The following is a 21,895-nucleotide window of genomic DNA, read 5'->3' on the forward strand; positions in this document are numbered from 1 at the left end:
CATAAAATCATAAAAGCAAAATTTTCAATATATACACGCACAATACTCAACATAACATCACCATTTTTTTTTCTTAATATTATTTTTTTTATATTCTTTACCTTCTTTTTTGCTTTTACTTCTTTAAAACATTATTTTGTAATATTCTATCTTTCATTTTACAATAAAGAAATTTACAGTCATTTAAAAAAAAATAACAATGACAAACGACAATAATATAGAGTAATATCTATCACTAGCTCAAGTCTGCTGGTAGTTTGAGATCTCACAAAGGTATCCAAAAATTGAAGAAAAGAATAGAAGTAATGTGAGTATAGTGAAGCTTTAGGGTCTAGGTGAAAGGTTTAGTTGAAGTTAAAGTAAAATAAAGTATAGAAAATGCTATATTCCTATCAATCGATAATATGGCTCGAGCTCTTTTCTCTGGTAATTGAGAAAGCTCAGAAGCATGTTGAATTGAATTTCCTGTTACTCATGGGCTTTCTTACTTATTTTGTTGGATTTCAGCGCTTTCATACATGTACATATGTGCGTGGAAAATGGTACACTAATATAGAGAATTAAAGAAGTTCTTATCACATATGATCTAATAGAAAGTGTCTTTGTCATGACAATCATTAGAATGGCGAATGATTCAAAGAAGAAGGAAATGAACCCAATTACTGGACAAACCCCAAAAATTGTAAATATCCATAAAAACATATTTTGTTGACAAATTGATCCAATCTGGACGGTATTTTTACTACAATGCAACAACAACAATAACAACAATAACAAAAAAGATAAGAAGAGTCTCAAGATCTTATATTACTTTTTATTTATTTGCTTTCAGTCATTCTTCTTTATTGAATATATATAGGCAGCAAATTTGAACGCGTTTTATGAGACAGAAACTAAATAAATATATATATATATAAGAAAACTAGGAGAGGCCGTTACTAGTCCTTTTGGTCTTTATTATCGATGGATTTCTCAGAAAACAGTTTCGTGGCGCGACAGTGCATTTAACCGGAGCGTAGTAAATATACTAAATGCCGGTGACATTTAATATGAATGGAATGGATTTTACAGGAAATGGTTCCGTGACACGACATTTTCTTTAAGTAGAAAAAAAAAGCTAATAGAGCGAAAGAACGTTTACAGAACTGGACATTATATAGCTTCTTTTCTTCTTCTTCTATGAAGGATACTGTGAATACTGACAAGAATGTGCAAATTAAAAGTTTATTTGGCTTTTGTTTTCTTAAATGCAACAGAAAGCCAGGTTTCCAAAAAGTGATAATGATAATAAAAAAAAACACGCCCCTGTGTCAATAAAGCGGTTTCAAAAGTGTGAAGAAGATGAGATTGATATATTTTCCTAAACAAATCAAGCGTCTTTGTACACTTTTAAGAATAAAATAAAATAAAAAGAGTATTTAGCTCTAGCACCATTAGAAAGAACCACACAAAAGAAAGTAAGGCAACTTCTTTGAAGCTTTGTGAAGAATTGCAATAAAGAAGATATCCATAAAATAGAAATAGGTGCAGTATGAACCGGAAGCCATGCTTCCAAAAAGGGGGGGTAGAGATGCCAATCATTTTCTTTTTGGTTATTTATTTATTTATTTTTGATCGATAAACTATAGTCATCTGAAGGTGAATCTGGCACATCATTGCCACACTTTTACAAGTTATCTTGATTTGAGGTATAGTTGTGTGTAACCAAGGCAACTATATTGAATTCTAAACTATATATATTCAATGACAACCAAATAATAATAATAATAATAATAAGAGAATGTATTTTGCGTATAACTGGATAATAAAGTACACCCGAAAGACTGACACTTAATGACCAGAATATACATATTGACAAAGCCTTTAAAAATATAGAGGGTCAAAGTTAAGTTCTTTTAATCTTATTTCCTATTCTTAACCACCCCCCTCTTCTTTTTTTTAGTACAATATTATTGCAAGTAAAGACTAGAACTTTTTCCCTTCCTAGTCTCTGTTTGTGTGAGAGTGAGTGGCTGAGCGTGACATCTCAGACTGAGGGACTTGGATTTACTACTTGTCCAATCATATCAAATTTTTAAGAAACAGACTTGGCCAATCAATATTAACCAATAGAATTAAATAAAAATTTTCAAACAAGAAGACGGAAAGGACCGGCAGTCGATGTTTTCCCGGTTAATAGAGTAGAAAAGCGTTTTTCATTTTTTCAACTCTATTCCTCTGGTTCATTTTTTGGTTTTTTTTTCTTTTAAAAAAATTCAAAGAACAAGAGAAATGTCTGATTTGCCTCGTGGTGACTTGTCTGTTGTCCTTGGTGCCCAGTGGGGTGACGAGGGCAAGGGAAAGCTTTCTGATATTTTGTGTGCTCAGGCTGAAGTCTGTGCTCGCTGCCAGGTAAAATACATGAAAAATTAGATACCTACATATGTATTATATCAATCAATCGATCAATCAATCAATTAGTCAGTCAGTTAAAATAGATCAATCAACCAATACACTCTAAACTGTGGATATGTTTATTAATACATGTTATAATTGTCTATCATTAAAAGGGTGGTAACAACGCTGGCCACACTATCGTTGTTGGTGATGTCAAGTACGACTTCCACTTGTTGCCTTCAGGTAAGAGAAAAGATTCATCTAATATATGTATATATGGGAGCGGAAGTACTTAAGAATCTACATAACTATAGGCCTCATCAACCCCAACTGTGTCGCCTTTGTCGGTACTGGTGTTGTTGTTCACTTGCCTGCCTTCTTTGAGGAACTCGAGAAGCTCCAAAAGAAGGGTTTGAACTGTGACAAGCGTCTGTTTGTCTCTGACCGCTGTCACCTTGTGTTCGATCTCCATCAAACTGTCGACGGTCTCAAGGAACTCGAACTCGGACGTGGAAGCATCGGCACCACCCGCAAGGGTATTGGACCGGCCTACTCTTCCAAGGCCTCCCGCTCGGGTCTCCGTATCCACCACCTGTACAACTTTGAAGACTTCTCCACAAAGTTCCGTGTGTTGGTTGAAAACAAGCGCAAGCGTTACGGTCACTTTGAGTATGATATCGAGGCCGAGCTCATCCGCTACAAGGCTCTTGCCGAGCGTCTGAGACCCTATGTTGTTGACGGTGTCTGGTTCATTCACCAGAAGATCAAGGAAAACAAGTGCGTACTTGTCGAGGGCGCCAATGCCCTCATGTTGGATCTTGACTTTGGTACCTACCCCTATGTCACATCATCCAACACCGCCATCGGTGGTGTCTGCACTGGTCTGGGTGTTCCCCCTAACAAGATCAAGAAGGTGATTGGTGTCGTCAAGGCTTACACCACACGTGTTGGTGGTGGTCCCTTCCCAACTGAGCAGCTTAACGTAAGTTTCTTTTTATTTTTCTATTTTTAAAAAAAGAAGGGCTAGTTTCTGATGGATCTTGATGTGAAATTATCATTTTGATGACTCATTTTTTCTTGTTCTTTACTTTACTTTATGTATATATTTTTATATTCTACGCACATACAGGATATTGGTGAGCATCTCCAGACTGTCGGATTCGAATTTGGCGTGACCACTGGCAGAAAGCGTCGTTGCGGTTGGTTGGACATGGTAGTTGTCAAGTACTCTACCATGATCAACGGTTACACTAGCTTCAACGTCACCAAGCTCGATATCCTTGATCAGTTGCCCGTCATCAAGGTTGCTGTTGACTACATCCACAACGGTAAGCCCATGCTCTCCTTCCCCTCTGAGCTTGAGCTCCTTGAGGAGATCGAGGTTAAGTATGTTGAGCTTCCTGGCTGGCAGTCCGATATCTCCAAGTGCAGAACTTGGGAAGAGCTTCCTGTGAATGCCAAGAAATACATTGAGTTTATCGAGAAGGAGTCTGGCGTACCTGTCGAATGGATTGGTGTTGGTGCTAGCAGAGATGCTATGATCCACAGAGTCCAGTAAATAGTTCTTTTTTTTCCCTTTCCTTTATATATTTATTTTACTTCTTCTTTTTCTTATACTCCAAAGAAAAGAGAAAATCCCCCCTTTCTCTTTTGTTATAACCTTCTTATCTTGTTTTTTTATACATAAAGAAATCAATACAGCAAACTACAATATCAATTGAATCACTATGATAATTAAGATTCTTCTGGACACAAAATATAATCGGGATTACTGGATATAATAATCATGGTCTTTATGTGTATATTTGTTGCCCGTCGCATAAAGTACACGGCTTTCTATAAAATTAGAAATAAAGATATATAGAGCTTATTGAGCTATTTAGTAGAAGCCTGGTGCGTGATTTTGGATAACAACCTCTGTATTGGCTGACAATGTCAAGAGGAAAAGAAATAGAGTACTGTAAAAAAAAACACTTTTGGCCTAGCGTCAACATTAAATAGTGTGAACCGTGACAGACACAATTACATTAGATATAAAGTAAGACTGGCGAAGAAAGGAAAGTAACGAGCGAGATCATTGAAAATTAATAGTACGTTCCTTGAAAAAAAAGCTCTACTCGCCTTCTGTTATAATACCGGTACTCGGTTTTTCATAGATATATTTGATAAACCTTTCTCTACTTACGGCTTTATAATATTCTCGCACTAACTTAAGCCAAGTCTAATACAGCGATAGTTCCTAGAACAACAGTTGTGCTTTCTCTTGTTGTAAATGCAGTAACAGCAGTAGAAGTGTTTTTATTGGCTTAGGCTCTCATTTGTTTCATATTTATGCCAAATACATTATAATTAAGTGGGTGAGTGCGAGAGAAAAGACAATTCATTAAAGATCATGTCTATACTTTTTTCTAAGCTATGTTTTAACAGGTCAATTGAACTGCCTTTTCTGTTCTGGTGAAAGGTTAAAATGTGCCTTTATGAGGGTACAAATAGTGCTTCGATAAACTTTAAATTCTCCAAGCTTGTTTGAGTAGTTTAGCTGCTTTGTTGGCTGCAAAAGCAAAAGCAAAAGCAAAAAAAAAAAACAAGACTTCCGCAGCGTTCATTATACTGCTTAACCTATTTTTGTACAGTAGGAAACCTACTTTTGGGATTATTCCAAGAACGCTACCTTTTTGCATATACTCTAAATGACAACTAATTGATTCCGCGATGAGCTTGTTGTTGTGTTGGAACAATATTGTTCCTTTATTCAGCATTTGTATGCCAATCAACGATATTTCCTGGATCATGTTTATATAGAAATAAGGACTTGTTAAAGCTTTAGAAAGTTCGAGAACCAGTATAGTACTTTGATTCGTACAAGTACCAAGTGATTTCTTTTGCCTGGTTATACGACATTGTTTTACATAAAAATAACAATTTTGGGGGTTTTTTTTTGTGCGTACGAGATCAATTTCTTGAAGCACTGTAATCTACGTCGTAAAGAGAGAATCTTATTTCATCTTACCTGCCCTTCAGAAACCCTATTGAAAAGTGTTGGAATAAAATTAAAAATGAATACAGAAACAGTTACACCACGTACAGCTAAAGCTTACAGTCAAGTCACCAAATCTTATTGTCAAGATTAGATAAGGCTCATAAATACATTACAATTGATCGATCTATCATGCACACACACACACACACATATATATATATATATATATATATGGGGTGGAATTGGTTCAAGGCTATTTAGCATGCTTAGTATATTTGGACTGTTTACAAGTTGCTTATTAACAATGAATCAATTGGTAACAGTAATAATATGTTGTAATGATGATAATGATACTCACTATCTTTATATTATTTTATATTATATTATTTTATTTTATTTTATTTTTAACTCTGCAAGGGTTTATGTTTCAAATGTGTTTTCTTAAATGTAGAGTTAATTGGGCAGTAATTAACAGGCCAATTAGCTTACAAGGCAAATATATAAATACATTCGACAATCTGTGCTTCCAATGGTACTACATTTATCGCGTGGAATTTACAGACAAAAAGAAATATTGTGCGTGTACGAGGTGATGTGCTGTTTCATTTTGTCATATTCTCAAAGCTGCATGAAAGTTCGAATCATTCGATAAGGTTCCAAGAGATATCATTGAACTATAGTGAGTTTTCATATAATACAATACAATACAATACAATATGTTTCTATATATTTTATATACAGAAACATACAACCACACATATGTAATTTGTATGTAATGCGTTTTGTGGGTTAAAATATTTTGTATAAAAGCATCTATGTATTTGTATTTATTTTGGACTTCTTTCTTTCTTTCTTTCTTTTTTTTAAAAAAAATCATCATCCAATATATTCTACCTTGATTATATTTTATTTTATTTTATTTTATTTTATTTTATTTTATTTATTTATTTCCTTATTTTAAACTTATTATTTTAACATAGCTCCGCGAATCACTTTTTTCTCTCTCTCTCTCTCTTTTGTTTTTATTACTAAAATAATATTCATATTAATCTTTATAAATCCTACATCATTCTCATAAGCATCAATCATGTTGACCCCATCTACCGAACATAAATCATGGGCAGATATTATGGACGAAGAGATGGCCGAAGAAGAAGCTGCAATCAAAGCTTCTCATGTTTCCACAGTCCATGAACCAATTCCAACACCAAAATTCACACCCATCAAGATTGAGCTCCCATCCCGCCCAGAAGTTGAGAAAAATCCAATCGTACTCGACATGTCAACTGGAACCAGCGCAAGTCGATGGGCTACAAAGCAAACCGAGAAACCTGCAGAGACCCCAAAAGAAGAACCAAAAGCTTGGACTCGCAATCTCGATTCACCTTGGCGTCAAAGAATGGCCCGTGCAGCTCAAGCTCCAGTTAAAGCCGTACGTATTATTTATATTTACTTATACGTTATTGTTTTAAATACTCACAGGCCTTTATTAATTTATACCTTTTGATTTCTTATTGTTATTTTAGGCTTCAGTTATAAAAGCTGAAGAGGATGCAAAAGCCCGTTCAACTTATACTGCTGCAAGCTGGCATATGTATGCAGCTGCCGGAAGCCCAATATTCACAAACGACGAAGACAAGAAAGAATTCGTACAAACACTGGCTGGAACAACAAAGGCTGCCATGGAAGCTAAATCTCCTTTAAAGGCAGAGTTACCTGCTCCAGGAACCACGTTTTATGAAGAAGCATGGCCAACTCTAGGAGTCGCCCCTAAACCATCTATTGTTCAAAATATTGGTTCAGGTAAAAAACTAAGAAAATAAATAAGAAAGGAAAAACTCACAATTCTAATTTTCTTTTATGTATATATATGTGTGTGTTTTCCCAAATCTTGGCCAATGGTTCATTTAAACTATTTCTGTATCTAGGCGCTTCTACTAAGTGGCGTAAAAAGGGATCTACCACTACTACCACATTACCAAACAAGGAATCACCTATCATGACAAACCCTAGAATTAGGTCCGAACCTAATAAGATCGACCAAGAACAGGACAAGACATTATTAAAAAGTGACGAAGATAATAATATGTCAGTACCAGACCAAGACCATTCTACTTCAGGCATCTCCACCACCGAAAACATTACGACTCCCACTACTCCTATCCCTACCGAAACAACAACAACTACCACCGTTACTCCTACATCAGCTGATATTCCAATTACCACCGATCTTGATCCCACTCTTACAAGCCCTCGACTGAGCTCATCTTCAGACGCTGAACTCAACTCTGTAGAGCATTCTGATGTGGCTGAATTATCGATCCTCGATGAGGCTGTTGAAGATCTACAGTCCGAGCCAGAACTCCCAGAAATCCAAGCAGAAACAGAGCAACCCTCAGCCACAGAGGAGACTACAGGACATATTGAGCCAATTACATCATACCCCCAAGATGATTTGTCTACAGCCCCTGCATCTGTTGAAGACGCCAGTAGTAACTGGGACAAATGCACCATTACACCAGACAGCCAAGAATCTGTGCAGTTTGATAATTCCGGAGATACTGATTCTCCAGCACAGACCTGGTCTCAGGCATCTAATAAAGACTGGCCGGACGTCTCTCCAGCCAATACCTTGCCGGTGTCCTCGAATGAAACCGTTCCGAATGATGTAGCACCCGTGTCCTCCGTTGGAGTGCCAGAACCTTCCTGTGTGACACCTGTAGTCAAAGGTGTTAGTGGATGGCAGGCCTTTGCGGCTGTCGCACCGACCAACACCCAACCAATCCCAAATCCAATATCTTCTAACAACAAGCAAGATAATGCCTCAAAATGGCAGGAACTTGCTAATGCCAATATTCAGGCTGCCCAGACCTCAGACCACAATAGGCTAAAGAAATCCTCCGCCTCTGACCAGGACCAGTTTTCAGGCCAAGACCTTGAAAAATCAGTCGGCAAATGGAACGATTATTGTAAGAAAAACCTTTCCGAGATAATTCCTCCCGAAGTCGTACAGGATGACACCAAGTCAACCGAACCCAAGTTTGACGAGGATTTATCCAGCTCAATCGAATCTGTTACTATATCCTCATCTCCAGCAGCAGAAACATCCGCCAATCTGCAAGAAAAATCTCCTTGCGACAGTGGATTTGCTAGCCCGTCAATTACGATCCAATGGAAGGACTTACTTAGTGGAGTTACAGAAAAGCCTGTTTCAGGTGGATATGAACAGTCAACTTCATGGGGACCTAATCCAAACTTGGACAATGGTGCGAGTCAATGGAAATCATTTGCTACAGAGGTACAGGACAAGCCCAGCTGGGGCGCAACGCAACATCAACCCAGTCTGTCACCCAAAGAATCTGGCGTACCAGAGCATCAGCACCCTGACCATGACTCTAATTTGCCTGAGAAAAAGGTGTTGTCGAGTGGCGGCGTACAAGAGACTGGATCGGTTGTGGATGGGGCGAGCCGATGGCAGGCGTTTGCTTCAGTCAACCCTCGACCATCAACCTGGAAAGATGGCGTCCCGGACCTTCATGCTCACCACAAAGCCGGTGGATCTTTGATGCATGCTCACGATAAAGCACAGCATTTAAATTCTAGTTACCCTGAAAACCACGGCAACGAAAGAAATAGAGCCAGGCATGAAACCGAGTCTCATTCGTGGCAATCAGACCAAGTCAGTTCTCAATGGGATAAGCATGCTGACGATAATGAACGAACTCACATGTGGGAGTCTGAGTCTGGGCCTTGGGTTAATGCAACACAAGTTAATCCTCCAACTCCAGAGACTCACAATGCAGCTCAATCTTGGTCGAGCGAGGATATACATGGAGCGCACACAGATACAATCAGTAGTGCGACAAACCAATACGAAAAAAAGCATGGTAATACGATTATTTAAATTGTGCCTCGCTTTATTCTATTTTTCCTTTTTGCTAACCTAACATGTATACAACCTTTTTTTTGCTATTTTTTTTAGGTACTGGTAATCTGCCAGGACACGAGACATTCAGGTCATCGAAAGCATCATTATTATCATCAGCATCATCATCATTAGAATCATCATTAGAATCAAATTTTACCAAGCAGTCGGTTGATATTGGTGCAAATCGATGGAAGATGTACGCAACCTCCCACACGACTCAAACCCCAACCGTAGTCGAAAATCTTCATCATCATCATCATCATCAGCATATTCATAATCATCAGCAAGACCATCATCAAAACCATCATCCTTCTCACGATAATCATCTTCATTCTGAACCAACTGGTGTGGAAATAAATCAATCTTGGACACAAGCACATGAGAAGAATTCTTTGGAAGTCAAGGCTGTTATTGATCCACCTTTTAGTATTTCACCAAAAGAACCAACTGTTGGCTGGTCCAACATGAATTCCAGCTCAGAGACCAGCTTAGATTATCATGGGTCGTCGTTTGGGGGTCAAACACATTTGGATAAAAGGCTTCTCACTGACCCTCGACTGGAGATGGCAGCGCCAGCATGGCAACAGCAAGTGCGTCCCAGAAGAAGTCCTCGTCCAATTAACCGAGATGAAAGCAGGCCTATGCGTAGCTATTAAATTAATAATGTTAATAAAGAAGAATATTATTGTTATTAGAGGTGATATCTCACAGAAACGTCGGATTTATAAATACGTTACTATTTAAATCCAGAGTAGTACTAGAATTCTCCGACCAAAAGTATACAGAAAGTGTATCAGAATTTAGGGAAATCCCAAATCCCAAATCCCAAATCCCAAATCTCGAATCTTAATATAATTGAGTGTAAAAATAAAAAAGTACATATCAGAAAAAAATTGTACATAATGTTTTTTTTAAAATAATAATTTTCAGTGCACTTTAGCCAGAGTGCCTGTGAGTGTAGTTTTTTTTTTTCTTTACTTACAAATAGCAACTTGAACAATTATGAACAATTGAAGCGCCGTTTAGACGAGATTGCACACAAATTCTGAATTTTTTTCTTGTGAGATATCACCCCTCTTGATTCTAAAACAGCAAGCCAAAAATGTAAATATCAATGTATGAATTTTATCGACATTAAGATCTCGATATAGAAACGAGTTTAACAACATGATCCCAATAAAGTGTATTAAGAATACAGGGAATATATATATATATTTAAAGCCGTTACTTATCTCCAATCCCATCTCTCCACATTATAAGACATCTAACGTGCTGATCAATCTCCACTAGCCACAGGCTCTCCCTCTCAGGTCCACCTCTATTAGAGTGGACTGATCCTCTTTAAATTCACATAATGGCTTGCTGTAGCAATATAACCTTGCCATCTTACCTTGACTACCTCTAATCTATTTTCTTTTTTTTTTTGACCTTATCCCTTGTACAGAGATGTTTGTTTAGTACGACATTTCTAGCCAAGTGTAGAAATCATTTTCATTCACATCTCTATCTCTTTGATCACTCGCTATCATGGATCCCATTACTATCTTGAGCTCTTTGGTGGATTTCCCAGGAATTGGCATGTTATATGGGCAGTGTCAATCGCTCTTTTATTTATAGCTAATAGCCATTCCTTCGTGTACAGATCCCTTCAATATAAGTGATTCCCAATAATCGATCTTGATACCTTGTGTCTCCCCCGCAGACTTTGTGGACTCGGGATTCTCGATCCAGGTACCCAACAATGCGCCCTTTAGCTTTGCTAGCTACAGCTGTAAATCCACGTTCCCTTGTCTCCAGCTGGTCTGGTCACTCCCTGGCTTTTTTTCTCTTCTATATGCGAATGTGGTAACCATCGCTCCCCCACATTTACCTCTCACAGCTGTAATCTACCGACCATTATGATTTTACAATTTGTACTTTCTCTAGTATCTTATTTTAGCTGTCAAGGGCCACCTGCTTTACGAATCGTAAAACACGGTGATTAACTTGCCTAATTGGATGTCATTTTTCTTTCTTTCTCTCTTTGTATACTGCTCCCTGTCCCCCACAATTCCCCAATTCTGGGCGGCAGCTTTATATTATCTACATGTTTCTAATTGATCCTTATTTCAATATGCTGGTGCAGGAGTTACTTTCGGTCCCCCTTCTCGCTATACATTACTCAAACTATTCCTCAAATATATTTTTTCTTCAAGTATAGTTTGTCTCTTCGTCCTCCCCAGATTTTGCTCATACCTCCCTTGTCATATCTCCTATATGTGAGAGGCGTCTACACGGTCATGCATAAGTTTTAGCACATATTATGTTCATTTTCTTTCTATTTTTTTTTCTGGGATTGGTATGACCATGTCTTTCTACTCAGGCATGTCAATTATTCTGCTCCCATCATCGCGCCCATGTACATATTCCCTGCCTGTCCTCACCTCTATTCTTCTTTATATCTGACATACTTTCCCGTTGTTTGTGTTTTTTTTTTCATCGGGCGCGCAACATCTGGTTCCGAGGCTTACATAACAAGGACCCCCTATCATTCTTGCTTTTGACAGTGAATCCCAAATTTTATCACCACTTTTCCATGCGTTATATCGAAGTAAGATATTGAGTCCCAGAAACATTTCCCCCTTTTTTTTGGGCGTAAAAAAAATCATTGTGAACGAGTTTATAGCTCAAATTCTTTGGTATAATCCCTCGACTTCCCATAACTTCGTTGTTTTCCATTAAAACATTTCTCTTGTCGACCCTACTACATCTTTTTTTTTTGTTTTTTTGTTTGGTTTGACCGAATCTACTACCTGGAATTATCACTGGTCTTCCGCCTTCCATAAAGTTTTTTTTTCTGACATCTTCTGTCGTCGGCTCCGGTTACAGAGCAACATTCGAGTTATATCGGGAATCTGACCTTGATTCAACGTAATTAGAAAATATAAAATCTATAAGAAACATCATATAACTTGCAAAAAAAAAAGAACTTTCCAATCAAATAGTACTCAGTATCTTACTTCTTCAAGAGTTACACAATGAATATGAGCCAAAAGTGCTCCATAAAAGCCAAAAAATAAAATAATAAAAAATATTTAAAGCAGGTTTGCGATTGTTGTATAATATTGGTACCACAATACTGTTATGCTAAAAAAATATAAAAAAAATATAACAAGTCTGATGCTCTCTAAGCATTAATCCCCGAAAGGCCGACAGTGTATAAATGTCTATTTTGTTCCAAAGTGTTAAGGATGTGTATTGGAGAAAAATGATTTTTTTTGGCGGAGAGAAAGAAGAGTTCATGTGTTGTTTCATATAGTGCTTTAATGTGACAGAAAGCTGTAGTATGAGCTAGAAGGAGATCGTGTTACTGTACACAATTCCGAATTGAGGGCTTGTGGGACACAATAGCCTATTGATCAACCAGGAATAACGGGTATCATTGTCTGTTCTCCCAACTAAAAAGAAATCGCGTCGTTTTGTGTTGCCTGTCACACACGAGAATTAAAATCATTTTTTTTATCATATTTTATTATTTGTTATTTAATTTCTTAAGATTGTATACATTTTGTAAAGCATGTACATATATATATGTAGGTCTAGTTTGTCTTGGCAGCTAGGCCATTTTCATGACTAAATCTATAAGATACAATAGAAGGTAATGTGATTAATAAGGTCTTTGGATTGAATTGCAAGAAATAGCAGAGGTAGTGTGGAAATTAAACCCAAAAAAGAAATATTTAAATATTTTATAATATAATTAATATAATGGTTATAATAATAATCCTTTATAGATAGACTTTATCAGTTCATCTCAAACACGTAAAACACACGTCTCTAATAACTACGAATTGCATGTAATAAAAATAAGGGGGTGGCTTTAGATAGAAAGATAGGTAGGTATGTAGATATATTTTATACTTTATTTTATATTTTATTTTACTTGGCTTATCTTGGCAACCTTGGTATTGTAGCTAAAAGAAAATGCTTTGAAAGTTCCTCTTTTATTCTTCTTATGATTCCTGTGATATCTGCGTCATGTTACCACTGAGTTCAAATGAATGCAACAGGTACAAGCCTGTCTGGAAGATTAGCAATGACGTCTTGAACAATGACAAGACCTTTTTCACCTTTATACTATTGTTATTATAATTATTTCTTTCTAATTCTTGGCCATTGATCCTGTCAAGAAGTGCAGAGAGGAAAATATCGTAAGGTTGGAAAGGTGAGAAATAGTGTGATTCTTGTGTACAAAAAGGGTCCCCTAGCAACAATTTTTTTTCTGTGTTGGTATCTGAGCAACAAACTAAGTTTGTAGATTTTTTTTGTATAATTTATACAAGCAGACGTTTCTTATTCTATTCTCCGCTAGCGCACCGGGAAAGCTCCGGGTAGATGCATTAATAGTCAACTATCACCCAAAAAAAAAGAAAAAAAAATCAATTCAATTCGCTTAAAACTCTTTGGTTTCTTTGTATTGTTCTGTTCTTTGTCTTCTTTGTACATTTTACTTTACTTTTCTTGTTTCATTAATTTTCCTTTACATACATCTTTAACCCCAAAAAAAAACTTCTTTCTTCTATTTCATTAATTAATTAATTAATTAATTAAACATCTCTAATACATCATGACAACCCTCAAGACAATCAACATCATTCAGGACCATCCTGCTAAAAACATTTTAAATACCTGTTTGTTATCTCCTCCTCTGACACCCACCGAGCCAAAGGCTGTCTATTCTTCACCATGGCAACCATGTTCTCATATCCACTCCTGCAAGCCGCCAGGGATCAATTCCACAAATACCCAAGCCCTGGTTGCACCTTTTGGCGACAGAAGAAAGCAATTTGTTCAGGATTATTCCCGCATGATTGACTGCTTGAGAACAACACCAAAATCAACAAAAAGAGCAACAATTGATCTCAAAAAGTCAGATCGATTTGAAAGCAAGTGTAGGCATGATCAAGTTTTTTCTCTGGATGTCTATGGATCCTTGGCTTCTAGTCTTGGCAAAAAGATCAAGGCCACTTCAACATTTGGCTCTAAATCCTCAAGCTCGAACGAAATCAGAATTAATTCCATGGCTGCAATAATGACCGACAACAGTACAGGCGGCAAGAGAAACGGAGGTCGTTCCTGTGGCATGTTGGACAAAGACGCTGTGCATCCTGCCCTAAAGAGAAAGCACTCAATGTCCGACAAACCCGCCACTAAAAAGAAGACGAGTCGTGTTTCAAGGGCCAAGCCGAACCTATCCAGCCTCCCAGTGGCTTCAAATGAAAGTCTGCCGAGCCCAGCATTGACTAGGAAAGAGAAGCTTGACCTTGCAGCCGTCTTTGATACAGTGGACATTGATATCGAAGATGATGTTTATTTCCCGTCGTCATGGATACCGCAACCCGAGGCTTTGGATCACATTCAGGTCAAGGTGTCCTGGAAAGGTAAAAAAAAAAAAGATGAAAAAAAAAACCTCAAACACCATATCCAAAAAAAGATGAATGATATTTGAACTCCAACTTACCTATATTTTTGTGTGTGTGTGCTTACTATTTGATTACCTATCAGGTGCCTCACTCCAAATCACTAATCAGCCTTACTTTCATCGCCTGCATCCAGTCGAAGCTCGAATTGCGTCTACTCTTCGCCTAAGCCCAATTCAGTACATTCGCTGTAAACGTGTTCTTATTAGAGCTGCACAAGACTATGGTGAGAAAGACACACCGTTTCGAAAGTCAGATGCCCAAAAGTTGTGCCGTGTTGATGTCAACAAGACAAGTGCCCTCTGGACAGCCTTTGGCCAATTGGGCTGGATGGGACAACGATGGCCCAACTAAAAAAGAACAAGAAAGATGAATACAGAGATTTTTATCTCATGCACATCTTCTTTTTCTTTATAACACAATGTATATTATCATATTATATATATATATATATATATTCTTCTTCTTCTTCTTCTTTGACACACACACCCAAAAAACTTTCCCAAAACAAAACTCAATTACTATTACTACTATCATTACTACTACTACTATTATTATTACCATTACCACTCCTATTACTATTACCACTACCATTACCATTACCATTATTCTTACTAAAGAAAAAAATACTATTTATTATGTATTATTTATTATTATTTAATTATTTAATTTACTTTCTAATCGAAACAATTCTAACCATTTCAGCTTTATTTGTATGATGATTTATTTATGATTTATTATGATTCAATCGAGATTTTCATTTTATTTTTATTCCAATCTGGACTGAGTACAAGCCAAACCCATGAGAGAAAGAAAAAGAAAAAGAAAACTATAATGGATATAAAGGTTTATTTCAAACGTAAACAATCAACAAATTTGCCCAAGAAAATATAAATCCAGAAAACAATTACATATTTCTCAACTAAATCACCTCTTTTTTTTTCCTATTACTATTTTATACAATTGTCCTATTGCTATTATATAATTACAAATAAATTGATAAATAAAAATGTTTATGAACATGCCATTATATCGATTATAGTGTAACCCATCAATTGAATTGACAAAATCACAATTCAATATAAAAAAGTAAAGAAGAACAAAGAAGAAGAAAGTTCCGTATTTAGAAGTTATAGAATTACACTTGAATATTACATATTACAATCACAATTACAATCAAAATCACAATCACAAGTATAATTACAATCTTTAATAATAATAGTCATTATCACCATCATCATCATTTACTTTTTTTGTAACTTTTATTCACAAAAAAAGCTACAAACTAAAGTAAAATAAAATACTAATCGGTACTTTAAATAAGAGATGACAAAACAACAAAAAAAACAACAAAAAATTCAGGCACCACAAACACAGTCTTTATTTTTATTTGTGTGTGTGTAGTGTATAGTGTGTGTCTTGACCAGAAACCTCATTCAACATGCAACACATTCAAATTGTCGGTCGTACATTGGCCCAAAGGCTCAACACACCTCATACTGCCCGTACATGTACCCAGTCAATCCGCTTGGTAAAGAACTATAGTCTTAAAGTACCTTTACTTTTATTTGTTTACTAAAAAAAAACCCCCCCTTCCTCCAAATGTCCATTAGATGGCAACTGCCTCCAAGCGTTCTTCATTGGAGGTAAATAATTGTAGACTTGAAAAATTTCGAAATTATCTTTGTAGAGTGCAGTAATGAGCTGAATGATAATAATAAAGGGAAATTTTATCTTCTGTCAAAAAAAAATAGAAAAATAAAGAGAAACCATGCATAATTTTCTAATATTTAATTTAATCCTGCTATATATACACGCTCACATATTTATATGCGTACCTAGGCTCCTGCTCTTGTCAACAAGGTTCTTTCTTCTCGTCAGATTACCCTCAACCGCCCTGAACGTCTGAACGCATTGAACCATGATATGATCAAGACAATCTTACCCAATCTCTTGGTAATGAATGTCAAGTTCTCCTTGTACAACATACATCCGGATAAGAATATACGTATATTGATCATCAAAAATAGGCATGGGAAAAATCTGAACTGGCTAATGTGATTATTCTCAAGGGATCTGGTCGTGCATTGTGTGCTGGTGGCGATGTCCGTGGTAGGATCTTTAGTGTCAACAAACCATCAGCGCAGCCTAACATCTTTTTTCTTTCTTAATAACAAAAATTATTTCAACAACAGATGTTATAGATTCCTTAGAAGATCAGAAGCGCCTGGCTGAGATTATTACTGATGAATATCGTCTTCTTCACACCATTGCTACCCTCAACACACCTTATGTCGCCCTCATGGATGGTATTACAAGTACGTAACTTTCTTATATATTTATATTTTTCTATTTAAAGTATATCTTAATTAATTATTCTTTGTTTTTTTTATTACATTTTTATAAAGTGGGTGCCGGTGGTGCTTTGTGTGCTCACGGTGGTTTCAGAGTGGCCACAGAAAACACTATCTTTGCCATGCCAGAGACTGCTATTGGACTTTTCCCTGATGTTGGATCCAGCTTCTTCTTGCCCCGTCTTGACGGTAAGATCGGTACTTACATGGCCATGACCGGTAACTCTGTCAAGGGCGAAGATGTCCTGTAAGTAACTTACATTATATATGCTTAAACCTTATTTTCTATACTTTTACTTATCCTTATACCTATCTTTTTTTGGGGGTTTGCTGTTGTCTAGTTTCTCTGGACTTGCCACCCATTTTGTTCCCTCATCTCGCTTGTCTGCTCTCGAGAGCCGCCTTGCCGAGATTGACTCTGCTGACCCTGAGATCATTAGCGATGCAATTGAAGAGTTTTCTGCAGAATTTGACTCTTCATTGAAACCTTCTATTGGTGGCAGTGTTCGTAAAACAATTGACAAGTAAGTTGGCTATATTGATATTAGGTTATTGTAGTACCAACAACGTATATTCCTTGGAAATTTAATTTAATTTAATTTAATTTTATTTAATTGTATTCTAATTACGAAAATAGCTGTTTCAAGTATGACACAGTAGAAGAGATTATTGCTGCTCTTACAAAGGATGGATCCGAATTTGCTCTTAATACTAAGGCCGATCTCTTGAAGCGTTCCCCAACCGCTATCAAGGTTACCCTTGAGCAGATGCGCATTGGTTCTACACTTGGTATTGCCCAGTGCCTTAAGATGGAATACAAACTTTTGCATGTTATGGCCGTAAGTATATATATATATATATATGTGTGTGTGTGTGTGTGTGCACGCAAAATATAGGCGGCAAAAACAAACATCGATCTTGCCAGCATACTGCGCAGCACAGGCATAAATAATTGATGATCCACAGGGTCGAATTTTATGCTGTGCTGCACTGTGTCATGCCGTGTCGTGCTGCATCATTGCATGTCATATAGGGCAGTACAGGACAGTACAGTAAAGTGTAGGGCATTACTTATTGTTTTATGTTGTGCTGTACTGTGCTGTACTGTACATTATCATATTACAACGATATAAAACATACAGGCTTATGCAGTGTATAATTAACTTTTTTTCGTCGTTATAGAACCATCACGATTTTACTGAGGGTGTCACTTCCCATTTGATCAATAAAACCGAGCCAAAGTGGAGCCCTAGCACCTTGGCTGAAGTCAAGAACAGCAGCATCAAAACCGATTTCTTTGACACACGTAGCGAGCATAACCTGACCTTCTTGTCTCAAAAGAGCTTCAGCATGCACCCATTCCGCAAGTATGGACTTCCTTCAGAAGAAGATATCCGTCGTGTTGTTGTAGGTGAGACCTCTGCTGGTCTGGCCGGAATCATGACCCAACAAGCAATCGTCAACTACTTTGTGATGAACCGCAAGGGTAAATTCGGTGTACGTGAAAAGGTCACTGAAGTCCTTGGACGGAAAACAAAGGCATCCTCCAAGGATTCTCACAAGTTGGAGTGGGTCTATTAAGTATAATCTATTTTAATTTACAATTCTGTATAAATTATATACATAGTTAAACACAAATATAGATAGATAAATAGATAGATATAATTTCACATAGAAAAAAAACAAAATACAAGATTAAAAAGGTTGTTTTAATTATCTAATTTCTCTTTTTTTTTAAAAAATAATAATAATAATAAAGAAGCTTGTTGAGCAAGTTGATAAAAAGAAAGGATGGTGGTGTACCTAGCAAAATGATAAATCAGCCAAATTGTGTGAATCAATTCTATTAAACTTTCACACATTAATGAAAAACTAGAAAAGCAACTAAATGCTAATCTAAAACACTCTCTCACTCTCATCTATACCAAAACGTAGACATATTTTTGCATTGCTACTGTATTTATATACATATACCCTAAAGAGATCATCTTAATCTGAAGTTCAATGTATTCAAATCACAATGTGCAGCGATTGGCCGATCAACGTAAGCACCTGATTAAGTGTAATTCACATTATCAGTCATAATTGTCTTGTGTATATACATACATATACATACATACATATATATATATATGTGCATGCTTGTGTACATATTATATTTTCAATAGAAGCAAAGAAAACAGAAATAGTTAACTAAACCGCCAAACTAGTTGCACCTTCACGGACGATACGACCTCCACGTTATTATATGCTCGATACAGAAAAGCCCAAATACCAGAAATATACCCCACTTAATCAATTCAGTCAACTAAGCCAATTCAACGAGTTCAACCAACTCAACCAGGATATCCAAGACAATCGACTTAGCCAAGATATCCAGGACAACAACGAGGGCAGCCAACACGTAGATCAATTGTCCGAATTAACTAATGCAATAAGGCAGCTAGAAAGAAGATTGGCTGCTCGATTGGATTCTGTTGAAGCTAGTATTCTGTATAATAAGATCCCCTCACATGAACCGACAGAGGCAAGGAAATACGCGTATGGTGTACATAGAAGAGAATCTAGATATATTAGAACCAAATACGTTTATCTTGATTCTTTAACAGAGAAAAAAAACCAAGCCTAACATTTGTACACGTGTGTATTACGTTAGAATGAGCCTAGAGCATCTCCTTGTCAATGCACTTGTGCCCACAAAAATCCAACTACATCATCAAACTCGCACTCTTCACCCAGCTTTACACCCGAAACGGATGTCCGTCTTCCGACAACTGAACCCGAAGTTCCGGAAAACTTTATGTCGCGCTCTTCTTCCCCAGTACCAATCATCAGAGGGAATCATAAACGAAAACAAGTTAATCCATGCCTAACAACACGATTTGTCTCTCCTGAGAGAACGGTTTATGCACAAGTGGCTCGTCGTAGTTGCCAGTGGAAAAACTGTGAAAAGACAGGATTGACACTTGTTGAACTGAAAAATCATATTGTGTACGATCACATTGAGCCCAAAGGAATGGTAATGTTTACAATACTTATAAGACTTTGTTGTCTTTAATAAAAGAGGAAAGAAGACAAATTGATAAAGTTTATTGTAAAGAATACATATAATATATATTAATGATTTAGTAGTACATAAGAGTAATATGGATCAAACACACACACAAAAGTACTTTATGCTTTCTTGTATTAATTTTTTTCCACTAGGCTTATACTCATTGTTTTTGGAAAGAATGTAATTCTTATGGAAAGAATTTTAGTAGGCTATGTGGGATTTTGTCACACATCAGATATCACACTGGCGACATACCTTACAAATGTCATATTCTGAGTAAGTTCACTCCTAGACTTACTTGATTATAAGCATATTTTCTTGTCCATTAGTATCATCAACTAAACATGCAAATGCGCAAACAAAACAAAAGATTGTAGAAAAGGATTTTACCGCCGATTTCACCTTGAGAAGCACCTACCCATGCATACCAAGCAATCCAAATCAATAATATGCCCACACAGAAAATGTGGCATCATTTTCAAGTTACCCTCCGACTTTGTATCTCATATTGAGAAAGAGCACGAAGACAACTGGGATGATCTCCCAGTGAGAAAAAGTATTTATCCAAACAAGAGTGAAAAGGAAAATGATAGCAGAAGACGAAGATGAAGATGGAGTAGATAACAAAATGGTCAAAAGAAGAAGAAAAAGGGAAATCCAAAATAGCTAGAGTCAGGTAGAGAATAATTAGATATTACTTTTAACCAAAGTACATAAAATATCCCAATTTTTTCTTATTGCTATTAATTATATTCATATTCTACTTCTCTAATGGACTTGTTTCTATATATAATATATTGTAAGTAAAGACTTTTCTTTCTCTTATTAAGAAAAATAAGAAGAAGAAGTACACAATAAGATAAAACTGTGCAACTTTTTTTTTTCCTTTTTTTTTCTCCTTTTTATTGAAGCAAATGTTTGTGACGTCTATAAAGCAGTTGAAACTTTTCTTTCCTAATGGCCACTAAAGACGAATGGAATCCGTTAGTTGAACAAGCTGCTAATGAGCTTGCCGAAAGATGGAACATCCAAAAGACAGCTATACCAATCGTAAATAAAACCAGCAATAGAAACCAAAGAAGAAAAGAAAAGAAATGAAGCTTGATTGTATTTGGCTCTCTTTTTTTTTTATCTACGCTTTATTACTTTATAAAAGCTGGCTGAAATGGACAAAGTTACATTGACATGCAACAAACAAGTCCATGCCACATCTGAAACTATCCAAAAGGTCAGTTAGGCTACATATTTTTGGTAGAAACAAATTCCCAACTTTCTGTTTCTAAATAGGCTCGAAAAGATACAGCCGATACCCAGACTATGATACAATCCTTACGAGAACAAGATAAAGCACTACAATTGGCTTTTGATCGTATAGATCAACTGGAAGTAAATAACATGCAATATATATATATATATATATTAATCAATTAACAATTACTTTTCATTATATACAAGTCGATTATTCAGACTGTTAAGGATACTTACAACAAGGTGGCGGAAAGTGTGGATACAATTGAAAAGGCGGTTGCGGCCAGCCATCGTCCTTTGAACAACTTTCCTATATCTTTTGGATTGGTAAATAGATCAGCTTTAGGAATATTGTGTACAAACTAAAGAATCTTAATCATTTAATATCATTCTATTATGTATTTCAACATGAAAACGAAAACGAAAATACTAGCCGGTCAGACGTTCTACGGCACCTGTCAACCAACCATATTTTCCTCCTCCTCCTATAATCGA

The 21,895-nt window shown here is 36.5% G+C and overlaps 8 protein-coding genes across 8 annotated transcripts; 7 read left to right on the forward strand and 1 right to left on the reverse strand.

Annotated features, from left to right (window-relative positions):
- Nucleotides 1-378: 378 nt before the first annotated feature.
- PHYBLDRAFT_58279 (hypothetical protein) lies at nt 379-1,889 on the forward strand (the record flags this gene model as incomplete). Its single annotated transcript, XM_018440290.1, has 5 exons — nt 379-426; nt 557-682; nt 927-1,018; nt 1,629-1,688; nt 1,811-1,889. The coding sequence occupies 5 exons, from the start codon at nt 379-381 to the stop codon at nt 1,887-1,889; spliced, it is 405 nt and encodes a 134-aa protein (XP_018297270.1).
- Nucleotides 1,890-2,183: 294 nt separating this feature from the next.
- PHYBLDRAFT_121061 (hypothetical protein) lies at nt 2,184-4,129 on the forward strand. The gene is made up of 4 exons (XM_018428780.1): nt 2,184-2,391; nt 2,550-2,619; nt 2,691-3,358; nt 3,506-4,129. The coding sequence occupies exons 1-4, from the start codon at nt 2,272-2,274 to the stop codon at nt 3,932-3,934; spliced, it is 1,287 nt and encodes a 428-aa protein (XP_018297271.1). The 5' UTR covers nt 2,184-2,271; the 3' UTR covers nt 3,935-4,129.
- Nucleotides 4,130-4,804: 675 nt separating this feature from the next.
- PHYBLDRAFT_162308 (hypothetical protein) lies at nt 4,805-6,115 on the reverse strand (the record flags this gene model as incomplete). Its single annotated transcript, XM_018434597.1, has 5 exons — nt 4,805-4,927; nt 5,022-5,262; nt 5,387-5,402; nt 5,715-5,717; nt 6,106-6,115. 5 exons carry the CDS (start codon nt 6,113-6,115, stop codon nt 4,805-4,807), a joined length of 393 nt encoding a protein of 130 aa, XP_018297272.1.
- A 3,059-nt stretch (nt 6,116-9,174) lies between these two features.
- PHYBLDRAFT_157187 (hypothetical protein) lies at nt 9,175-9,991 on the forward strand. Its single transcript, XM_018433580.1, has 2 exons — nt 9,175-9,243; nt 9,339-9,991. Exon 2 carries the CDS (start codon nt 9,479-9,481, stop codon nt 9,938-9,940), a length of 462 nt encoding a protein of 153 aa, XP_018297273.1. The 5' UTR covers nt 9,175-9,243; nt 9,339-9,478; the 3' UTR covers nt 9,941-9,991.
- A 3,899-nt stretch (nt 9,992-13,890) lies between these two features.
- Nucleotides 13,891-15,097, forward strand: PHYBLDRAFT_58283 (hypothetical protein; the record flags this gene model as incomplete). The annotated part of the gene is made up of 2 exons (XM_018440291.1): nt 13,891-14,704; nt 14,829-15,097. The coding sequence occupies 2 exons, from the start codon at nt 13,891-13,893 to the stop codon at nt 15,095-15,097; spliced, it is 1,083 nt and encodes a 360-aa protein (XP_018297274.1).
- Nucleotides 15,098-16,184: 1,087 nt separating this feature from the next.
- On the forward strand, nt 16,185-18,877 carry PHYBLDRAFT_176636 (hypothetical protein; the record flags this gene model as incomplete). Its single annotated transcript, XM_018437806.1, has 8 exons — nt 16,185-16,274; nt 16,586-16,699; nt 16,774-16,855; nt 16,939-17,061; nt 17,152-17,344; nt 17,439-17,621; nt 17,735-17,936; nt 18,280-18,877. 8 exons carry the CDS (start codon nt 16,185-16,187, stop codon nt 18,676-18,678), a joined length of 1,386 nt encoding a protein of 461 aa, XP_018297275.1. The 3' UTR covers nt 18,679-18,877.
- Nucleotides 18,878-19,101: 224 nt separating this feature from the next.
- Nucleotides 19,102-20,761, forward strand: PHYBLDRAFT_162312 (C2H2-type zinc finger transcription factor; the record flags this gene model as incomplete). Its single annotated transcript, XM_018434598.1, has 5 exons — nt 19,102-19,141; nt 19,308-19,645; nt 19,754-20,116; nt 20,305-20,428; nt 20,523-20,761. The coding sequence occupies 5 exons, from the start codon at nt 19,102-19,104 to the stop codon at nt 20,759-20,761; spliced, it is 1,104 nt and encodes a 367-aa protein (XP_018297276.1).
- Nucleotides 20,762-21,109: 348 nt separating this feature from the next.
- Nucleotides 21,110-21,891, forward strand: PHYBLDRAFT_58286 (hypothetical protein; the record flags this gene model as incomplete). Its single annotated transcript, XM_018440292.1, has 5 exons — nt 21,110-21,202; nt 21,309-21,380; nt 21,440-21,538; nt 21,608-21,676; nt 21,736-21,891. 5 exons carry the CDS (start codon nt 21,110-21,112, stop codon nt 21,889-21,891), a joined length of 489 nt encoding a protein of 162 aa, XP_018297277.1.
- Between the last annotated feature and the right edge of the window lie 4 nt (nt 21,892-21,895).

Source organism: Phycomyces blakesleeanus (genome assembly GCF_001638985.1).
Source record: "Phycomyces blakesleeanus NRRL 1555(-) unplaced genomic scaffold PHYBLscaffold_2, whole genome shotgun sequence".
Lineage (NCBI taxonomy): Eukaryota > Fungi > Mucoromycota > Mucoromycetes > Mucorales > Phycomycetaceae > Phycomyces > Phycomyces blakesleeanus.

Bases quoted from the DNA above. Each gene is read 5' to 3' on its own strand.
- PHYBLDRAFT_121061 (XM_018428780.1), top strand. From the start codon at position 2,272: ATGTCTGATTTGCCTCGTGGTGACTTGTCTGTTGTCCTTGGTGCCCAG. The intron at 2,392-2,549 runs GTAAAATACATG...TATCATTAAAAG, and splicing joins AAGTCTGTGCTCGCTGCCAG to GGTGGTAACAACGCTGGCCA. The intron at 2,620-2,690 runs GTAAGAGAAAAG...ACATAACTATAG, and splicing joins CTTCCACTTGTTGCCTTCAG to GCCTCATCAACCCCAACTGT.
- PHYBLDRAFT_157187 (XM_018433580.1), top strand. From the start codon at position 9,479: ATGTACGCAACCTCCCACACGACTCAAACCCCAACCGTAGTCGAAAAT.